The 22,606-nt window shown below is 35.4% G+C and overlaps 2 protein-coding genes across 3 annotated transcripts in view; one reads left to right on the top strand and one right to left on the bottom strand.

The window, feature by feature from the left end:
- Positions 1-1,162: 1,162 nt before the first annotated feature.
- On the top strand, positions 1,163-17,836 carry LOC126977241 (GPN-loop GTPase 1). Its single transcript, XM_050826011.1, has 9 exons — positions 1,163-1,376; positions 1,449-1,574; positions 2,724-2,891; positions 10,632-10,828; positions 11,704-11,895; positions 13,803-13,855; positions 14,731-14,819; positions 15,799-15,942; positions 17,743-17,836. The coding sequence occupies exons 1-9, from the start codon at positions 1,325-1,327 to the stop codon at positions 17,820-17,822; spliced, it is 1,101 nt and encodes a 366-aa protein (XP_050681968.1). The 5' UTR covers positions 1,163-1,324; the 3' UTR covers positions 17,823-17,836.
- The window catches only part of LOC126978985 (FAD synthase-like), a 26,147-nt gene continuing 21,365 nt past the window's right edge, over positions 17,825-22,606 (bottom strand). The window contains exon 5 of one of the 2 annotated variants that reach the window (XM_050828156.1): positions 17,825-21,183. In XM_050828156.1, coding sequence (XP_050684113.1) covers positions 20,985-21,183 — 199 coding nt within the window. In that variant the 3' untranslated portion in view covers positions 17,825-20,984. The remainder of the gene's footprint in view (positions 21,184-22,606) is intronic. The other variant, XM_050828238.1, reaches the window with a different exon arrangement.

The raw sequence follows: 22,606 nt of genomic DNA, 5'->3' as shown, positions 1-22,606 counted from the left end.
TGGAATTTTAGGTCTATATTAGCATCGCCGAGAATAATTGTGTAAGTGTTCGTGTATCTATCTATAACCTGTGAAAGTTCATAAACAAAACTGTTTTCGTTTGTGCGTGGTCTGTAAAACAGTGTCACGATTTTATCCGCTGTAACTAAATTACCGAATGACATCTTAGAACTTGTCGTTGTTATGGTTGTTAGTTGAGTGAATTTAAGATAACTTTTTACATAAATTATTATTCCACCGCCTCGTTGCTTAGTACGAAGTACTGTGTGCATTTTATAGCCATCAATGTTATATAAATTACTCATACTCGAGGAAATACCCACCTCGGTCAATACAATAACATCGATAGGAATTTTACATGAGTTTATTAATAGTAACAGTTTAGGGAAATGTTTTTTCATAGACCGAATGTTAACATGTAGGCAAAATAAATAAATTTGATTGAAGGGGACTTGATTTATAAAAGAGGTTACAGTAGAACAATCAAAAATTTCAGATGTTGGAGTATGACTATTATTATCTATATTATTAGTTTGTCTACTTCTGCCTTGATGTTACTCTGTGTTACGCGAGAGATAATCGCGTTCAGCTTTGTCTCGTTTAGTACAGTGCAAGCATGAACTTCTTGTCCTTCTTCTTAGTCAGAGCTGTCTTCTGGTGCCGCAAAGAAAGAGGTACACCTAGGAGCGTTGCTTAGGCATTCCTGACAACTCCATTCCAGACCATCCGAGTTCCGCAGAGCCGCCATCTGCTTGTTGGTAAGTTTAGAGAAGCTGGTTGTCATATGTACCGTTTTATTACATCTACTACATATGAGGCCCGGAGAATTCAAGGTGACATTTTTATTACATGTAAAACACTTTTTTGGAGCCATCTTAGAAATTACTAAAGATCGAAGGTAGTTAAAAATTGTCAAAAACAACTGTAAACACGACTGATACGTATGCACTGTCGAACGCAACTTAAATCGCTTGTCCTTTATATTTGTAATGAAGTTACCGTCGCTACTTAGTATCGTAATCGTAATCGTAGCATTAATAATCTAAGGTTCCTAATGACAGTAAGGTGTCCGTTTAATTTATATTTGACAAATGACATTAAATGACACATGAAGTTGACATTTAACTTGACAATTGACATACATTTAATTAAAAATTGTAAACAAACAAAACATTTTCACCACATAACCTATATTAAAAATATTTTCGATTATAATTTGTCACATATTTAACAATATTATTCAAAATTCTCATAGATTCTCTCGATTTTTAAGAGAGTAACAGTGTTATTTAATTGTACACAAATTTATAATTTTCGAGTTCCAATGATGGAGGCTGAATCAGGTGATAAGAAGCCGATATGTCTGATTATTTTAGGTATGGACTCAGATTTGAAACCTTACTAAAACTAATAAGAAATCATATATTTATTAAATATAACAATTTTAGGCATGGCAGGTGCTGGCAAAACATCATTCACAAAGAGATTGGCCAGTAAAGTGGTGAATGATGCCAGACCATATCTTATAAACTTGGATCCTGCTTGCAGAGAAGTTCCATATCCGGCTAATATAGGTTCGTATGAAGATTTTTTTTTACTTGAATACTGAATTGCTAACTTTCAGTAAAGTGTTTGTCTCTTTTAATAAAACACTTTTTAAAGTATTTAAACGTGTGTACTTAATTGAGTTTTAACATTAGATTTTGTGTAAAAGTTTCATTTTAATTTTTTATTATTATTTTAGCTAACCCGACCAGATCACGTTTTTAGGGGGGCAGTTTGTCTATTAAAGTGATTTGTCTCAGTAATAGTAATTATATTATGTTCTAGGAAAACATTGAGTGTTGGTTGTTCAACTCATATTTAAAAAGGGTATTATCATACCTATAAGTGATGATCATTAATTGATATATACAGAATAATAATATATACAGAACCAGGGGTGGATCTGTATATTGGGTTGCAATCCAGGGCCCTCTAGGATATAAATGAAGGCCTCAGCTCTCATTAAAATTATTGGTTATTGGACAATATTAATAGATTCAATAGGTAGATTCATTTGTAGTATTAGCCCAGGGCACGATAAACTGCTTATGCATGCCTTTATGGAACTCTGGATAAGTTTGAAACACACAAGGATTGTAGGTACTTTATTTGTACATGTGGACATTGATATTTTATATTTAACAAGAGTAAGTTTCATGTAGGGCTCCTTCATATTCAGTTTTACAATAAATACCAGCTTCTTTGAAATAGTAGGCTTATTATAGTATAGGAGGTAATATAGAGGATGTATTGTTCTTGTCTAGTTCTGCACAAGCCACTACTAAAATTGATACTTTTTATTTTGATTTGGGACCCATAATTATTTTTATTTCCGATATTTGTTTTGTATGGACATATTTTCTATGAGAGAAATTATTGACACACTTTTACCGTTCTGCTGTGAAACAATTTCATTATAACAACAAGGTTACCAAATAATTCTTGATGTTATGAAAAATTATTGACAAATACATAAAAAAACAGTATTTTATTAATTATATACAGTACAATGTCTGTCGGGTCAGCTAGTATATATAATATATATTTCTATTTCTTGTAGACCAGAGAGAAAATTTTTAAATATTTATTTCCCATGTTTTTATTATATATTATGTGTTCTAAATAAAAAGCATGTGTATGTTAATAAGATTTGTTAGTAAGAACATTAAATTTTTTAGATATAAGAGACACAGTGAATTATAAAGAGGTAATGAAACAGTATGGTCTTGGTCCCAATGGAGGTATTGTGACAGCTTTGAATTTGTTCTCCACAAAGTTTGGTCAGGTTGTAAACCTCATTGAAAAGGCGGGCACCAAGCATAAATATTGTGTTATTGACACACCAGGTATGTACGATGGTAAAAGCATATTGTGAAACACACAGGCACAATATATTATTTCGTTAAAGTATTACAATACAACTGTTAACATTTATTAAACAGAGTGTCAGTGAGTTACTTGCCGCTTTTCACTAAAGCTCAACCTGTCCAAAGTGGTGGTAAAGTATCATTTAATATTGTAAATGTATGTGTGAATTGACCATGGCTGTGAGAGAATCAGATAAAAAAATATCTGAAGATTTTCCCTATCCATTGTCTCTTCGTCTATGGTTTGAAGGTTACCCGGTCATATACTACTACTGTCATATTGTGCCTGTACATGGTCTCTGCATAACATGGAGACTAGTCGACTGAATATACTCCTAATTTTTTTTTTTACCCCAGACCCGAGAGATGAGATTTTACCCCAGGACCGGTACCGTACACTACAGGTACTGGCTCTACCAGAGTTGGCGAATACCTCCCCGAGCATTTTCTCTCGGGCTGCCCATCGTTGTCTGGGGAGGGCAGAGAACCGCGCATGTCCGAGGACAAACGAGGCAGTTTCACCCCGGCACCCCGCTCAACGCTTAACGCGGACTTTTGCAATATCAGGGGAATTCACTCCAATTTAAACGCCGACCACCACCTTGGACGGCGCAGCCGGCCTTGTGTTTCCTTACGGAGACGCAGATAGCGATATGTCATTTTTAACGTACCCAGGGTACAAAATTGAGCGCAATTTTTTGCCTCATGCCGGGGTATGTGTGTACGTTAGGGAGGATATCTGCTGTCACTGTCTCGGCAATTTTGAGAATCTACAACCTGTCTACTCTCTGGCTGCGTGTAGATTTTGATGACCGCGTCCACATCTATGCGTGTGTCTACAGGTCGCATAGTGGTAACGCAGAAACGGATCATCTCATGGGCTACGTTTAAGCGGCAATTGAAGACGTGCTTGCACAGATCCCCTCCCCTGAAATCTTAGTCTTGGGTGATCTCACCCAACAAAAATTTTGGTGATAAGTGTAATCTTTTTTACACACTTTTTATTAGCTTCACCTGTATGTTTGTAACCGACTTCTTTGGGCGCGATTTTGACCTACTTTAAACGGCTAGATTTCGTTCAAACTTTGTAGATTTATTGAGTACCGATGACATTACACTAATTTGACAAGATTATTCCATTATTCAATATGTAAAATAAGATTTTTGCCAATTTATAATTTTAGAATAAATGAATTTGTGTTTCAGGCCATCTAGCGGCATTTTAATAAACTCTTAAGGCAATTATGAAATGATATCATGGAATATACGCGTATACAAATGATTCTGTAATGATGAAGTAATGTTTTTATTTACGAAAAGATGGCGCTGTTTAAGTATTCTGTTTCCATTATAAATTATTAATGCGTGATTTAACTGAGCTACTTATTATAAGAGCTAGTTTGGTGATCTCCGGCTAGCTGAATTAAGTGATCTTCCAACTAACTAAAATATTTTTATTCGCAGATATTAAAATCCCTACATTCTACAATACATACAATCTAAAAAATTAACTAAAAAATTAAAAATAAATAATAGTTTTAAAAAACTAAAAAACACGCTTTATATAAAATTCAACTAAAAAATCGAAAACAAATTTTAATAAATTTAAATTGAAAATAGTGTAAAAAATATATTTCATTATAAACAAAAGGTGTAGAAGAATTATTTAAAAAAAAATATATTTCTATGTAAAAAAGCGTGGGGTGCTTTTTAAGATATTATTAAAATAATAATTCTTCTACACCCCACGCTTTTGTTTATAATGAAATATATATTTTTTACACTATTTTCAATTTAAATTTATTAAAATTTATTTTCTATTTTTTAGTTGAATTTTATATAAAGCGTGTTTTTTAGTTTTTTTTTAAACTATTATAATGCTTAGGGTTTTATAAATGGTATATATGAGGTGCGATAAAATCAATAAACTCTACTGCGGTGGTAACAATAAATTATTAAAGCTTCGAGAGGAGTGACAGAAACAAAGACAAATTTATAACTTAAGACGATAGTATGGGTTAAGTTGAATCCCTTATATAACTAACCTTTATGCTAGCTTCAAGTTGTATAAAACACTAAAAGAAGTTGTACGGTGACTTCTAACTGTTACGTACGCCTGATGCCATTGAACAGAGTTAGTTAAATGCTTCGTAACACTGTTAGTGTTACTCTTATAGCTGAAGGAACAGTAAAACACTAAAGACTCAAGTTTGCGCGTTTACCACTAAAAAAACCCCATTTGTCGCATCACCGCTCTTCGACAACACTTCCCTAAAAGCCTCGCCTAGTATCGGAATTTTGGGTCTCGAAATCTCGAGCGATTGCCAATTCCGTGGCCATCTGGAGGGCAAAGCCAAATTGGCTTCAAAGAAACCGGGCGTCATTAATAGAGCACGGCAATACTTCAAGCCGGCCCACATTCTAGCGCTGTTCAAAGCGCAGGTCCGGCCACACATGGAGTATTGCTGTCATCTCTGGTCTGGCGCACCCCAGTATCAGCTCGATCCATTTGACCGCGTGCAACGCAGAGCAGCGCGAATTGTCGGGGACCCAGTACTCTGTGAACGGCTGGATCACTTGGCGATGCGTAGAGACGTCGCTTCATTGTGTGTCTTCTACCGCATTTATTCCACCTTCGCACGACACGCCACAAGTTAGGATATCATCCTCACCATCTGGATGTGTGGCGGTCCTCCACAGTGCGGTTTACAAGGAGCTTTCTTCCACGTACTACAAAGCTGTGGAATGAACTTCCTTGTGCGGTGTTTCCGGGACGATACGACATGGGTACCTTCAAAAAAAGCGCGTACACCTTCCTTAAAGGCCGGCAACGCTCCTGTGATTCCTCTGGTGTTGCAAGAGAGTATGGGCGGCGGTGATCACATAACAACAGGTGACCCGTACGCTCGTTTGTCCTCCTATTCCATAAAAAATAAAAATGCCGTACAATTAAACTTGGTATAAAGTTATAACTGATGATAAACAAAGAAAATCCAAAATGTTTACAATATCGTTGACAACACTGTCAATACAATGATAATTCTGAAGGTTTCCGAATGACAAGCTGCCTTGCAAATAAACACGGGAAACGTTATACGTCCGAACAAACCATTCGTAAGCAAAATGTCTATTTGCAAACATTTTACATATTCCTGGTTTATGCTTAGTTAAATTTTTATGACAATTTTATTTATAAGGCCCTAATAGTTTTAGTCACCTATCTATTAACACCTTAAATTCTAAAACAGAGTTATTTAAATACTTTGTACTACCTGAGGAGTTCTTTGGATCCACCCTGGATTCCATGGATTCCACCTTTAAATCAATACAGGTTATATAAAGGGGTTAATCAGTCAACTTCAGGTAATACAGTGATATTTATAATTACTTTTGTATAGCGGCAAGCACTACTTGTCGATTATATAACTATTAACTATCTCTTTAAGTTGGGTTACAGATTTAAAATCACTTATATACAACATACACACACAATACCGCCAGGCTATCGCATTTAATGCAAGATAAACATATAAAGTTGTTGTTTTGTCTGTTTTAAAACCATATTGTAGAACTACAAGTGGCAGAGGAGTGCTAAATATTAATCTATAAACACTATGTCAGGAATAACAGAGACCTTTGGTGATTGCAAATTAACCCCATTAAAATATAGATAACATATAAAAAGTTACAGGACGAAACCTTGTTTTAAACTTTATTGCTTTACTAAACAAATAAAATTATTGTTGCTTATCTTTAAAAAACCTGTAAATACTATCAGAAACTAATATTTTCGATAATTTAAACAAAAAAAACATTGTTACACAATTTTTTCTGCAGAATATCAGCAAATGTAGTTTATTTCATGGGCGCATTAAAATTTAAATGAAAACTGATATATAGTTTTACAGAAAAGTTATCACCGCAGTAAGATTTTATAAGAGTTACACCTATTTTATGTTTGATAACCAAACATAATACATTTATCACTGCTCTGCCGCGCAAAAAGTTTAATTGTTACAGCTAATAATTTAACGCTATTGGCGATAATAGAAAACACTTAAACAAAAAAATATAGGCATGCATTACGAAATAGTTGGCGCTTTGGGTGCAGCACTTATTCTTATCGCCAAGTGTGGTAAGCCACATGCCGTCCTTATTAGATCTTCTGCTGTCTACACATCCCGATAGTTACCAGGCACTACAAGTCAGCAGCTTCGGATAGGATGCGTTCCCTTTTTTGTATCCTACCCTTGGGTCAAGGTTTGTTTCCCTTCGGATAATCCTAGCGCCTGTGCCATTGCAGTAGCCGATGTGATACTTCAGGGCATGGATATTTTTATACCAAGCTCTGTAGTACTGATCGGTGGCAGATCACAACCCTGGTTCGATGCGTCAGTTAAAGCAGGGGAGCCTACTCCTAAAATCGATATTCGATATATGGTGGCATTAGTCGTGTCGAATCCTACTCTTAGTTACATCGTATTCAATTTCGAAACGATGATTGAACAAACGAAACATTTTTCGATATTATCGGTCTAACCCTACTCTTAGTTGAAAATGTCAGAGACGAATATTCGAATTCGACAAACAACCAAACGTCACTTTTACGATAATCTCAACGACACCTTCTAAGCAGTCGTTGCTATTATCGTTTCAAGTTGTATAGATATATTTGCCATACAATATACATACTTAATTAATAAAATTAAAATAATTATATGTGATTTACTATTCAACAGGATTTATTTACTACCAAGTAATTTAAGTCATTTTGTTGATCGTTTATGCGTAGAAAGTAATGCAAATGGCCGCCTGAGAAATAGGAAGTCGACGAGAAGGGTTGAGTTACTTTTTTTTCATTTTATTATCCGCAAGTTTTGTAATATTTTTTCAATTTTAAACGGTCACATTCTATTGATTACATAATTTTGGAAGATTTACATTTTGTTTAAATGATGCAAATTGGTGGTGCAGAGTCTGGCATGGTCCTAACCGCCTAAGCTTTGTTTTGACTTTTGACACTTAGCAGCGACATAGCACAGATTATACATAGTTTGCGCATAATTCATTCACTCTAACATCGTAAAAAATCAAAATATTAGTCTATGGTTACGATGTTGTTACGATAAACGATATGGAATACGAACATTTGTTAGAGTAGGGTAGGTGCGATATATTCGTGTTATTATCGTATCGTTCCGAATATATCGTTGTCGATTTTGCGAGTAGACCTACAGCATCTGACTGCAAAAAACAGGCGTATCGAACTTAGGTTGCGGCGCTGGGCTCAAAGGATCCGAACTGCAATGTTCTAAAGAGGAAATATAACCGTGCCTCCAGTTTTTTGAAGCGGGAAATCGCCCGTGCAATGCTTGAATTGTCGGGGACCCAGTGCTCTGTGTACGGCTGGATCACTTCGTTCGTTTGTTTCCGGGACGATACGACATGGCAACCTTCAAAAAAAGCGCGTACACCTTCCTTAAAGGCCGGTAACGCTCCTGTGATCCCTATGGTGTTGCAAGAGAATGTGGGCGGCGGTGATCACTTAACACCAGGTGACCCGTACACTCGTTTGTCCTCGTTTTCCATAAAAAAAGTAGGCCGCCTACCCATAGTCACCTAAAAAAATCTATACAATCTTCGACAATAAAAAGTTACGAAATCTTATAATTTACCTGATGCAATCTAGAAAAATCCTACTTTAGTTTACAGAACAACCTATTGCACCTATTACGTAAAACAAAGTAAAAAAAAAACTATGCTTACAAAACCGACTTCAAAATCTGTAAGTATAAAATAACTTAATAAAAGTTTAATTTAATACACCTCTTATTTGCATAGTAATAAAATACTACCTATTGATTGGTTTGAAGTTGGTGCCAAGAACCAAACAACCCAAGCGGGCAGGCACCGACTTAAAGCCTATCAATAGGTAGTATGTTATTAATATTAAAGGTATAGGTGAGCATATAAGATAATGTTATACTTTTCAGTTTTTTTCAGTTAGTTTGTTTTAAATGTAGTTTTGTATTTAATATATATCACACATCAAATAAGTCTAAGCAACATGCATGATCTTACAAATTTACCATTTATATTAATTAAAGTCTTTATTCACTCAAAGTGCATAGGTATGTGAACTTTTTTGTTATTGATGACATACGGGCTGGTTGTAAAACAAAAATTCGATTATGTTTTTTTTTTCATAAAATTAAATAAAAGGGAATTTGTTTGAATTTAAGTGCGTTTTATTGCTACGTTTAGTCTTGATTTTATAATTTTACCAACCATTTAAATAAACTTAGAAACAAAATTGAATTGTTAGATATTCTTTACGTCATGGAGCGACGTCATTTGACGGCAAATTAAATGCAAAGTGCTGTAGGGATTTTGCAAGCGGGAAGTAATCAATCTCCGGTATCTCGGCATTTTGGCATTCATAGAAGTGTTATTTGTCGTCTTTCGCAGCGCTACAATAATACACGGGAACCCGCTGAACAGCATTCAGGCCGTAAAAGGAGTACAACCACTCGGCAAGACCGGTACATACAACTGTCTGCAAGACGCCAGCCGATGTTAACCGCTCGAGAGATAAGTTTGAGGCTATAAAATTCAAGTGGTGTTGATGTAAGTCCCCAACAGTGTGAAATCGACTGCATGAGTACGGCCTACGAGCTCGACGCCCAATTAGATGCCCACCTATACGTCACGGGAATCACGCTCGTCGAAATGAATGGTGTAGAGAACGCAAAACATGGGCCCAGGAACATTGGGATAAAATTATGTTTTCCGATGAGTCGCGATTCCGGTTTAGGCCTGATACAAGAAGGGTACGAGTGTACCGTCGGCCCGGAAATACTGAAAGGCTCAGGTGCATTCTGGAAGTTCATCCATATAGAGGCTCAACAGTTATGATATGGGCGAGTATTATGAAGAACAGGCGAACTGAGCTCGTTTTTGTAAATAGAAACATGAACGCTGAAAATTACGTTGATATCTTATGTCCATCCATTTGCACAAACCTTTGCTCCGATTTTACGTTAATGCATGACAATGTGCGTTCAAATACAGCTCGGCAAACCAGTCAATACTTGGCAACGGAGAACGTCCGTGTTGCCCTGGCCTGCAGAATCGCCAGACCTCAATCCCATCGAGCACGCATGGGACATGCTCCAGAGACTTGTTTTGAAGGACTTGGACGGAGTGACAACAACCCAACAGCTGAAGCTTTTGCTACAATTCCATTGGGAGCGAATACCGTAAGATGACATAAACAGACTCATTAATTCAATGATTATTCATTGAATTAATGATTATTCGTTGCCGACAAAATCTGAATAGCAGAGGAATCCATGCGTATTAAATTATCCTATTCTTTCACAATAAATGTTTAGTTGCTTAATGTACCTTAGTTTCTGCAGTATATTCTAATATTGTTAATTTCTATTATTAGAAGAACTTGTAAAGATAACAGCTGTTATTCTTACATCATAGGACCCTAAAAATATTATTTTAAAAATAAAATACGTTATAATGTGAAAAACCATTCTAAAATTTAAATTAGTACATGTTGCTTAGCATTTTTTGATGTGTGTATTTTTGTATCCTTGTCTTGATAAAGTTTCACTACTCTCATGTGGCATACAAGCACTTTTTGTTTAATAAAGAAAACATGTTATATGTATAACTAATTTATTTTTGTATTTGAAAACTTTTCAGGACAGATAGAGGTATTCACTTGGTCCGCATCAGGGACTATAATAACTGAGACACTGGCGGCCTCGTGTCCCACAGTGGTCGTGTACGTTATGGACACAGTACGTAGTGTGTCCCCCGTCACCTTCATGTCCAATATGTTGTATGCCTGCTCAATATTGTATAAGACGAGGCTACCTTTTATTGTTGTTATGAATAAGGTGAGATTTTTATCATTATAATGACTTATGTAAGTTTTTGAATTTAAGCAGTAAAAGTTCCAATTAAAAAGATAATTTCAATATCATTAAAAGATCTCTTTGGGAAGTTGTAGGTGACATCACATTCATAATATTATATTTTTATAATTGCCTGTACAAATTTTCGCTCTGTATTTATTACGGCTTTGTAACTCGTATACAAAAAAGGCGTGACATAAAAAAATTGTATGTTAAATATAATTGGACGGAAGATCAAAAACTCTTTAGTTGGATTGGTGCCGCGTATTGCTTAACAAATAGACGTAATTCCAGAAAAAACGTTCCAAACCACAATCATGTCGAAATTGATTTAAGAACACAAAACTGGTCATATGATTCATATTAACAGACTGACAAAAATGGCAGCCCTAAAGTCACTCTTTAAATGATATCATGAATTAGTAGCCCAACCCACATTCCTTAAAATGTCTTGTTTGTGGCTTGAAACGTTTTTCAGGAACTACGTCCAAATATGAGTCCTAAAAAGTTTTAAAGTTTACCTAGCTCCTTTGCGAAACAATTTGTGAGGTCTGCATAAGAAATTCGCATCTTTATTTTAAGGGTCGAGGGGTGGAGGAAGTTCAAATTCAAATTCAAATATTGTTATTCAAAATAGGATTCAAAATCACTTATTGAACGTCAAAATCTACCGCCCATTCAAAAGAGACTGCCTCAGACCTGAGAAGAATGGGCGCAAGAAACTCAAGAAAGAAGGGGGAAGGATATACAGCCCCCCCCCAACCCCAAGCGCGGAAAGGAGTAGTTTTATTTTTATATAACTTTCATCAATTTGAGGTTATGTTGGGGGCGATATCTATAATAGAAGGCTTTTTCAGACAGACGTAGTGAACAATTCGTACGCTGTAGAATGGATGCGGGATTTTGAAGCGTTTCAAGAGGCTTTGGACGCGGACTGTGACGGAGAGGGCAGCTCGTACGTGGGGAACCTCACGCGCTCCATGGCTCTGGCGTTGGATACCTTCTACACGGACCTGAGGAGCTGCGGACTGAGCGCGCACACGGGGGACGTGAGTGGAACAACAATACAATCATTTTATTAAGGCTGGGCCGGATATCGGGTATCCGGTACCCTCATGAACCTAGTAAGAAGTACATACTGACAGCAAAAATGTGTTATAAATTATTTATGGTAATAAAATGCATTTATTTTCTCAAAATTGATTCCTTTAGAATTCTTTTTGATGTCATTTTATATATACTAGACACTACTACCGCTTCGGAAACAAATGGCGCTCTGAGAGAAAAGAAGCGGCCCAAGAAACTCTCCTAGCATTCTTTTTTTTTGCGCTCTTTTTAATAAAATATACAATATTGTACTGTCATTGCTATTGCTATAAAATAATCATAATCTAGTCCCAGGCTGTCGGATCGCTTAGATATTCAGCTGTGAAGTAGGAGGATTTACGAAAGAGCCATTTTATTTATAAAATATAAGCTGGGACTTTATTATAAAAGTGTATACTTACCCTTAAATCTATTATGTATCTTATGAAGCCTACTAGAATTAGTTACCAGTAATCCCTTATTTCTAGTGTTATAATAATGAATATCACTATTAAGAGCAAAAAGGTGCCGATTTTTGCGAACGTATTTTAAATTTTCATAAATGTACTGACAAAGAACAGTCATAATATTCATTTATTTAAATTTTTCTTTGAGAGACTGTCTATAACCAAACTGATATATAGTACAAACAGCTCTCTTTTGCAAAGCAAACACTATATCAATGTCAGCAGTAAAATACCGTACAACATGATGCTGTGAAAATAACTGAAGTACACTAATGTAGCTGTCGGTACATTCGTGAACTCTCTAATCTTTCTAACGGTGTATGCTGTAGAGCTGAGCCTATCTGGTAGTTGGACAATATGTAGACTGGAGCTTTTAATCTAACGTGATACTCAAGAAGAACGTAGTGTCCACAAGTTCGTATCTCTGGTCATTTATAAGTACGTTGGTTTGTACCTGCGCTGTGTTTGATGTAATGAACCTGAAACAATTTGTTTTTTCCCTTTAAGTGTAGATTATTAGTCTCAAACCAACGCATTATCTTTGAGAGTACATTGTTAACTTCGTCATCAATATCTGCATGTCGCTTCACTTTAAAAATAAGTGAAGTATCATCAGCAAACAATACAATGTCATGGCTATCATGTACCGCAAACGGTAAAAAGTTAATATATATATAAGAAACAAGAAAGCACCGAGAATAGAACCCTGTGGAACACCTATTCCTACAGGTTTACACGAAGACTGTTTGTCATTTACATCGACTATTTGAACTCTTTCGCTTAAATATGATTTTTACTGCTGTATTTTTTACTCGCTGCTTACATAATGCTTTAGTTTTAGGAGTACAGTTTCATGGTGGACACAGTCAAATGTTTTGGACAAATCACAAAAAATGCCCAATGCATTCTGTAACTTTTCCCAGGCGTCAAAGATATGTTCAATGAGTCTAGTACCTGCATTAATTGTAAGGATAAGCTCGTAGTGAAACCAAATTGATGAATCCAAACATTTTCAAAAATACATTAGTAGCTGCTGAAGCAAAAGTTTTTCAAAAATCGAAAGAACTGATATAGGCCTGAAATTAGCAGGGCCAAAAGAACTGTAACAAAGGTATAACTTTGCTGTATTTCTTGACGTCAGGGAACACACCCTCATCTATGCATTCGTTAAATTTTATAGCTAATTCAGGTGCTATAATACTGTCAAGTATGTTTTTTAAAATATTAGTCGAATGGTCCCATAGGACCTTTGTACTAATGTCCTTTGAAATATACACAAAATCATGAAGATCATGTGATGTAATTGATGGATGCCCAAACCTGAAAATATCTGTATATTTAATGCTAGAAATGAGTTAAGTAACTTATAAAGTAATAAATAATTAAATTTAGCTCAATTTCAGGGAATCGATGAGTTCTTCAAATTGGTCGACGAAGCAGCTGAAGAATATGAAAGGTAAGATCAGTGAGTGAGAAACAGTTCGTTTAAATAAAATATATTTCCAAATTATTGATTATAATGTATCTGTATATTGTGTTCGTTAATTGTTCAGTCAGCGCTGGCTCTAGCTGTCAAATTAGTTTTGTGATTTGTCAATAGATGATGCTAGACTCTCCAGTGAGTTATGCTGTCTTCATCGGACGGCAGCGTGACTCTCCCAGATCGAATTGTTAAAATGATAGCGCGTGTAAGTGTTTGTTGCTTTAATACAGATTAGCACTTGCATCAATTTACGTATCTGAATTTCGGACAAGGCTGTGGCTCCTGATTCGATTTCGCCCAAACACTGTTAAATATTCTTCTCTTTTGTACTGTATTCTGTTCAACTCAAAAACTCTCCAGTATTTAAGGAAAAGGTTTGTTAGTTTTGATGATTAGCATGAGCTCAAACTGTGGTCTAATGTTAGGCGAATTTTGTGTTCATTATCACACTATCGCTTTTTTCAAGTTTTTTTGTGGTTAAAAAAAGGCTCTCTGACTTTTGATTACTCTACCGATTCAATAAAGAAAAGCGCAGACGATCAATGCATTCAAAAACTTAGTAACAACTATTTCTTGGAACAAGTCGTTTAGTGAAAAGATATATTAGTTAGGTATAATTTTTGTTCGTAAGTATGTAAGTAGTAAGGCAAGGTATATTTTAAAAAATAAATGTAAGTTGTTGTAGTAAATTAATAATTTATAAGTAGTAGTTATAATAGTAATAAATAATTTATTGCCTTGTCATTATAAATAAAGTCTCTTACACCTTTGGGTTACCTGAAAGAGATTGCTGATATCACAGGGTCACATGGTTGTGTACTTGAACTGTTTGTTACTAAACTTTACAGAGATTATAAGGCGGATTGGTTGAAGATGCGCGCGGAAAAACTGGAGGAACAAAAGAAGAAAGAGGAAGAATTGAAAGCGAGCAAACAAGGTGAGTTTAATAATATTTTGATCACGTTTGCCTACCCCGTGCGTGTAATTACATTGGCTTATCTACTAGTACGGCAATTAGAGTTTTGTGTTATATTATTTATACATTGGTTGATAAAATGCATTCGTGCTTTTTATTTTACTATCACTGCACCAGTATGGCAATTACAGTTGTTGTTGTTTGTTTGTTATTATGTTACGTATGGTCCTTATAGCACGGAATCCGAAGGAACGGTCTCCGGACTAAAAAAATACTTTTGCGAGCCCCTGTTTTTATTTTGGTTTTTAACCTATGGAGCCGAAACAAAAAAAAAGAGAATGTTTTTGAGATGTGCCGCCGGAGACTGAATCAATACCATGAACTGTGAACATCGGGCGCAATAATCAGTTAATACTTTTTTAAAAGCTCAAAATAAAGACACCACTGTTCACACTTTGGCGAGTAATGTTTTGTTAGCCATATTATGAGGAAGAGAGACGAAACCGTCACTGACCAACACCGTTATGAGCCATACTCGGAGCATCAACCATTGTCGGCTGAAATATTTGTCCGGTGCCGATGTGTCCGTGCATGACACGGGACGGTGACAACCCGGTGCGAGCAGGTGACGTAACACGTAGCGGTATAACAACCGTCCTATGCTAGTTCATTTTAAATATCAACAATTGAAATAATTTTCTATTCGTGACACGCCTGCACTCAAGCGAAACCAGGTGGAACTGTTATGACACGTGGTTGATACAAGGAAGCTGTGGGTTACTAGAACCAGTATTAACGGGTATAATACACTAGTGATATGAACTAATATGAGTGGAAGTTGTGCTCGCTTTGGGGACTCATACGTTCATAGCACGGCCATGATATGACACGGTGTGGTGGGCAGACTCCTTTAAACTATTTGAATATAGTACCTACTGTTACAGTAAGTTTTGTTGATGTTACTACTACACTAATGTAATACAATTTCTTATATATTTAGATAGCTCGGATACAGTGATAGATAAGGGGAGTCTGATAGACCAGGTGATGGGTGGAAGGGAGATAAGTGACATGTACCTGAAGCACCCCGCTAACGAAAGCTCAAGTGACGACGAGGGAGAAGAGGATATGCACGAGGATGTTGGTAAGTAAACTGCCGGCATGGTCGCCTGATGAAGGATGAGGTGGCCTGATCACTGCCTCCTGTACTTACTTGGAACGCTTGACAAATTAGAACACAACGAACTTGATTTATAACCTAGGCCCAAAAGAATCATTGAGAGCAAAATTCAAAGAAATTAACATCTTGGCTGTTGTTTCTCAATATATTCTTGATAATATTATGTATGTTCATTGGCATATAAGTGAATTTGCTAGAAACTCTCATAACCATAATGTTAACACCAGGAATAGAAATAAACTTATAATGCCTACTACTCGGTTAAGTCGTGTTATAAAGTTACTTTTGTGGGGCGATGTATATGCTTTTACAACAAGATCCCAGAAAATGTTCAAAACAAAAGTATTACGTTATTCAAAATAATTGTTAGAAAAAGTTTGTGTTATAACATAAATTACTTTCTTAATGATACCACAGATGGAGTGGAGCGACCGCCCTCAGGCTATTAAATAATAATTAATTGTACGATATTACTTTGTAAACATATTTTTTTGATGAAAAAAAAAGCCAGCTGAGTTTGTTGCGCCCATTCTTCTCAGGTCTGAGGCATTCGTTTTGGAATGGGTGGTAGTTTTTGACTTTCAATAAGTGGTGTCACATCCTATTTTTAATAAAAATATTTGAATTTGAATGACACGAGCGGCCCTGTCATTTGAAGGTAGATTCTACGATAAGTCTTAACGATTCTCCGCGACCTCAACTCGGGAACATGTATACCTACTTGGATAAGCTACCTACTAGATCGAGCCTCTTGCTGCTAGACCACCGATGAAAACAGGCCAGGTATAATACTTTAGTGTGCGTGACAAGCTACGTCTTACACTCGCGATTTGTATGTCACTGTGTTAGTGTGCCTCAATTGCTCAAAATATAGGTTAACTGTCAACCTCATTATTTTCGACGTTTTCACAACTGCTACAGTGTATCTAAGCATGTATGTTATGTAATACTGGTCCAGCATGTACTAGTAGTGATGTGATTAGAACAATCAAGTCATGAGTCAACTGACGGTACCATCCCAAGCCTAATCTAGAGATAATACTCTTAAAATGATGTGAGTCATATTTTCTTTCCATATTATATAGATATGTATACCTATACTCATACACGCACTGCGTACAACAAAAAATCAGTCAGTATTTAAATCAAGCAAACTACGGAATTAGACGAAAGCCTGAATTACATTTTTGTTAACTGGACTGCTGTTATTTCAAGAACAAGTTGAAAGTTTAAATAACTATCTGTATCGACAACACTTATCATACATGTTCTCTTGCAACACACATAAGTGTTGCCAGTTCTTAGGCGAGAGTACCTTACTATAACGTTAGCCACGTAAAGGTTTTTAATCAATTCTTTTGAATTTTGTGACATATTCTTTTTAATCATTTTCTGGGATCATTTTGAAAAGCCTTACTCGACTTAACTGAACCGCAGCCAGAGGCCATATCAAGTGCATGTTTGTTTCTGGTGATAAAATTGTGATAATATACCTAGTAATATCATATTATCACTTCCTAACAAATTCACTAATGTGCCTATGAACATTATTATAACATTATTAACAATTTATTGAGATGCAACAGTTAAAATGTTTATTTCTTTAAAATATTCTCTTAATTATTCTTTAGGACCAAGGATATGAAAATAATATAGGTTACAATGATATAAATAGATCGTTTGTTAGTTCAGGTATTTTCTACAGGTATATTTTATTTGAAGTAAAATCCAATAACTTCTTTCAAAATAACTTTCATTTTTCAGATGACAAACCTGCTGATGTGTTGGCGTTCCAAGAGTTTATAAAGAAACACGTAAAACCTAACGAGGATAATAAAACTTAGTATTTTGTATCACATACTTATTTTTTATTAACATATCACATTTGCCACAATTTTACTACAATAAGTGATTATTGAAGTTAAACTACTTAGCACGCATGACGATTATATACGAATATAGCATTTTTGTGACATTCTTGAGTTCGAAATAAAACATTTCTATACATTGTACTAAGATATTTATATTACTATTCTGTAAAATTTATCACAGGAGTTTACATATCATCTATAGAATTAAAAAATATTATAATGGGTAGGTACTAATACCAATAATTAATATACTAGTATTATTGTGGAAGTAAGTATTTGTTCAAAATATGTAAGTTAAGTTACATAAATAATTAAGTCACTCAAAATTTGCTAGTATTTAGACCTAAAAAACTAAAATAATTACATTAGTTCAATTAAGTAATAAAAATTAAACACATAAATAAATATGAACACACAATAATCACATCTGGTTTATATTTTATGCAGCATCAAGAACAATCTGTTAGGTATCTATTCATCTAACGAGTAACAATAGCTAATCTAAATATCTTGACACAACACAACAAACTCTATCTGAAAATATGACGATGATAAAAAAAAATTAAAAGTAATTATAAAATAACGGCATGGTAAAATATCAGCGCCTTCTGCGAGTCAGTTAGTACAGAATGGGTTCCGCACTATCATACAAGATATTATAAAGAATTTTACTTTACTTTAAAAACATTATTGTAATATGCGTGGCCGCCATTTTGAAAGCCTCCATCTTGGTTTCATAATCTAGCACGAGATGTCAGCTGTCAAATAATTGTTGCGGCTTGTTCATAGTTGATCGATACTACAGAAGTACAACATTCAAAAACAACACAAAATTTAACAAATAATGCCGCAAATTCAACATTTAACATAATAGCTTAAGTACATTATTCTGTTTTTTCAATATTATTTTGTATTAACATTATCGCCATAGGATATAACCGTATTGCTCTTCACTATTCACTAACCAGAGTGAAATAATTTTCTATTCATTTGTAATCCATCAGACTTATTTGATGTTCCTATTCGTGAATATTCCTAAATTTATTTAATTTCGAACATTATTCTAAAATGTGATAGATGTAAAAGTAGCTGTAGATTCCAATATTATTAAAGGTAATATTGTCTCACTCAAATTGAATAAATAACACTATTGAGTATTCATTAATTTAAGCGAATGTATACACTTAAATATAAAACTAACTAATAACTCGCTGTATAGAGATATAACGTAACCTGGCAAGGTTATAGCGACGTGTTTTTGTAGTCACTTCTTCTAATCTTGAATCATGTCCGTTCATAACAAAATAATATTACTAACTGAGCGAACAAATGAATTCTGTGCTAATCTGACATTAGTTATATCGGTTACTCATTCATTTACAAGTAAAGCTATATTATAATGTATAGCGAAATATTTACCGCAATTAAATAGGCATTAATATAAATGGGACGATTGCAATGCGTCTGAAACAGACAATTTATAACAACCTATAAAAGACCTTAGATCATACTCGAATTTTATACATCTATTAGCTGACCCAGCAAACGTTGTATTGCCGATATTAAAATCGTGATACAAAAGTAACTGTTGATCGTAGATGGGTGAAAATTTGAAGTTGTATGTATTTTTTAATGCTGACTCATAATCAAATAAATTTAAAAAAAATGTCAGATAAAATTAAAAAAAAAATCGTGTGGACCACCCTTAACATTTAGGGGTATGAAAAATAGATGTTGGCCGATTCTCTGACCTACTCAATATGCTCACAAAATTTCATGAGAATCGGTCAAGCCGTTTCGGAGGAGTACGGGAACGAACATTGTGACACGAGAATTTTATATATAAGATTATATAGATAGAATGAGACAGCTGTGACATCGTCGTGTTGACAGTTAGCCTCTATCGCGAGTGTAAGACGCAGCTCGTCACGCACGTCAGTAATAAACCGAACGGTTGTTGAGCAGCAAAAGGCTCTATCTGCACGTATAAATTATCAAAGTAAAATACAATGTAATTGACCTATCGTCGGTGAAGTTCTAATAAAGCGGAAGCCATATTTTGACGGTAGAACATCTTAGGCCTATCTCAGACGACACACTTTTTGTGCTATGAGTCTGTGAAACACTAAAGTCTGCATTGCACGCAAAATGTCTTTGGCAGATATTTCACAGACTCAACGCATCTGACGTACATTTTCGGTCACTTTGTCGGCAGAACTGTAGGGATTGCGGTGTATTATTTCGTACTTGATACAAAAGAGAAGAAACAGAGAAATTTGGGTTCATCCTATTCTTTCAGAAATATTATTAAAGGGATTTTTTCATATTAAACATTAAATTCTAAAACTATATCCAAACATTTTTTTCAAAACAATATGTTATGTTTTTAAAGTGATAACCCTCACTTCTACGATTAATACACAAATAAAATTTGAGAGTTGAACAAAGCAAACAGAATTTTATAACGAGGCGGTACTTGAACGGTTAGCTCAGTTGGTTAGAGCACCGGCACGGAACGCCGGAGGTCGTGGGTTCGAATCCCGCATCGTTCATAAAATTTTGTTTTTCAAATTTTATTTGTGTATAAATCCTAGAAGTGAGGGTTATCACTTTAAAAACATAACATTGTTTAGATTTACAAGAGTAACATCTCAAGTCAATTTTCTAGTATGCAAATATTTAGGTTGAGCAGGTTATCAACGGTAAAGTAGATCCTGTAGATGAAGCCACAACCTGAGAGTTGAACAAAGCAAACAGAATTTTATAACGAGGCGGTACTAGAACGGTTAGCACCGTCCCGGTGCTCTAACCAACCGACTTCAAATTTTATAAAATGTCGAGGATATGTTGTGTGTCAAACTATTTGCGCTTCGTATGCGTTACTGCTTATAATTCTTTAGGCTTTATTATCACTGACAAAAAAAGCGTCACGGATAGTCTGTCGTCTGCGATAGGCCTTAATGTCATTGGCTACAGATATGAGACATCTTTGCGACATGTCTTTTTACCGTCACTCATGTAAAGTAACTGTTTTCCACTTTTATACTGAAACTCACAGACAAGCAATCATCTATAGGGTATATAGAACATGCAGCAACACAATATGCAGGTACATATGAAGAAGAACACAGAGTCTTATGAAGACGTGTCACTGCCGTTGGAGTTATTGAATTTGTTCTCTGCAGCAGCTCCATTGCTGGGCGTGAATCTTCCAGCGCGCTCCAGAGCAGCGTCCGACAGGCACCAAGCGGGCAAGTAAGTGATGTGACCGTTTGTACGACATTCTAACGATGGGTTTGGATTGGTGTTTTGCGTGCTACCTATCGATGTGTAGCTGGAACAAATAAAAATAACATTTTGTACACAAATTTTATTAAAAATAGGAGGTGACATCACTTATTGAAAGTCAAAAAATAACACCCATTCCAAAACGAATGCCTCAGACCTGAGAAGAATAGGCGCAACAAACTCAGCGGGCTTTTTTTTTCATCGAAAAAATATGCTTACAAAGTAATATCGTACAATTAAACTTATTATTTAATAGCCTGAGGGCGGTCACTCCATTCCCAATCTGTAGTATCATTACGAAAGTCATTTATGTTATAGTAACCTTTACCACACAAAGTTTTTTAACAATTCTTTTGCATAACGTAATTTTTGTTTTGAACATTTTCTGGGATCTTGTTGTATCAGCACGAAACGACTTAGCCGAGTAGTAGGCATTATAAGTTTATGTCTGTTCCTGGTGTAAACATGGTTATGACAGTTTCTAGCACTCACTTATGAGCCTATGAACACACAAGAATATATTGAGAAGCAACAGTCAAGATATTATTTATATTATTTTGCTCTCAATGATTCTTTAGGACCAAGGTTATAAATAGCGCGAATAGCCCTCTTCTGCAGCAGAAATATTTTATTAATATCGGCAGCGTTGCCCCATAGCAATATACCATAGGACATAATACTATGGAAATAACTAAAGTATACTAGTCGCGCCGTATCTATGTCAGTTAATTGTCTAATCTTTTTAACCGCGTATGCTGCTGAACTAAGTCTTTAAGTTCGCCAATCCTTCAATATGGGGGCCCCATAGTAATTTGGAATCTAGAGTTATGCCAAGAAACATAGCAGATTTCACCGGTTCTATCACCTCTCCGTTTAACAAAACACTTGCATCTACACTTTTGACATTTGGTACGCTAAATTTAATATATTATTTAGTTTTCTTGCTATTTAACAATAGGTTATTAGCGCTAAACCAGTACACGATGTCAGATAGAATATCGTTTACTTCGTCATACACAGCTTGGTTTCTTTTCACTTTGAAAATCGGTGAAGTCTCGTCCGCAAATAATACTACCTTATGTTTTTTCTCTATAAGATTAGGAAGAGGAACGGTCCAAGAATACACCCTTGTGGTACCCCTATGGGGTACTCAGTATGCTGAGAGGAGTCTCAGGAGATCTTTTGCCATTCAAGTCGACCTTCTGAATTATTTTGTTTAAATATGAAGTCAGAAGATCAAGCGTAGTTCCTTTTATGCCATAGTGGTATAGCTTGCTGACCAGCGTTGAATGTTGAACACAATCAAAAGCCTTAGATAAATCACAGAAGATGCCAAGTGCATTCTGCGGTTCCTCCCAGGCATCAAAAATATTCTTGATTAATTCAACACCTGCATCCGTTGTTGAACGTCCCCTAGTAAAGCCAAATTTTAGTTGAAGTAAGTAAGATATAAGTATTAATAAATCTGT

This window comes from Leptidea sinapis, chromosome 1 (genome assembly GCF_905404315.1).
Source record: "Leptidea sinapis chromosome 1, ilLepSina1.1, whole genome shotgun sequence".
NCBI classification, from domain to species: Eukaryota; Metazoa; Arthropoda; class Insecta; order Lepidoptera; family Pieridae; genus Leptidea; species Leptidea sinapis.
The sequence above is the reverse complement of the archived record's forward strand: the minus strand, read 5'-3'. Positions and strand labels throughout refer to the sequence as shown.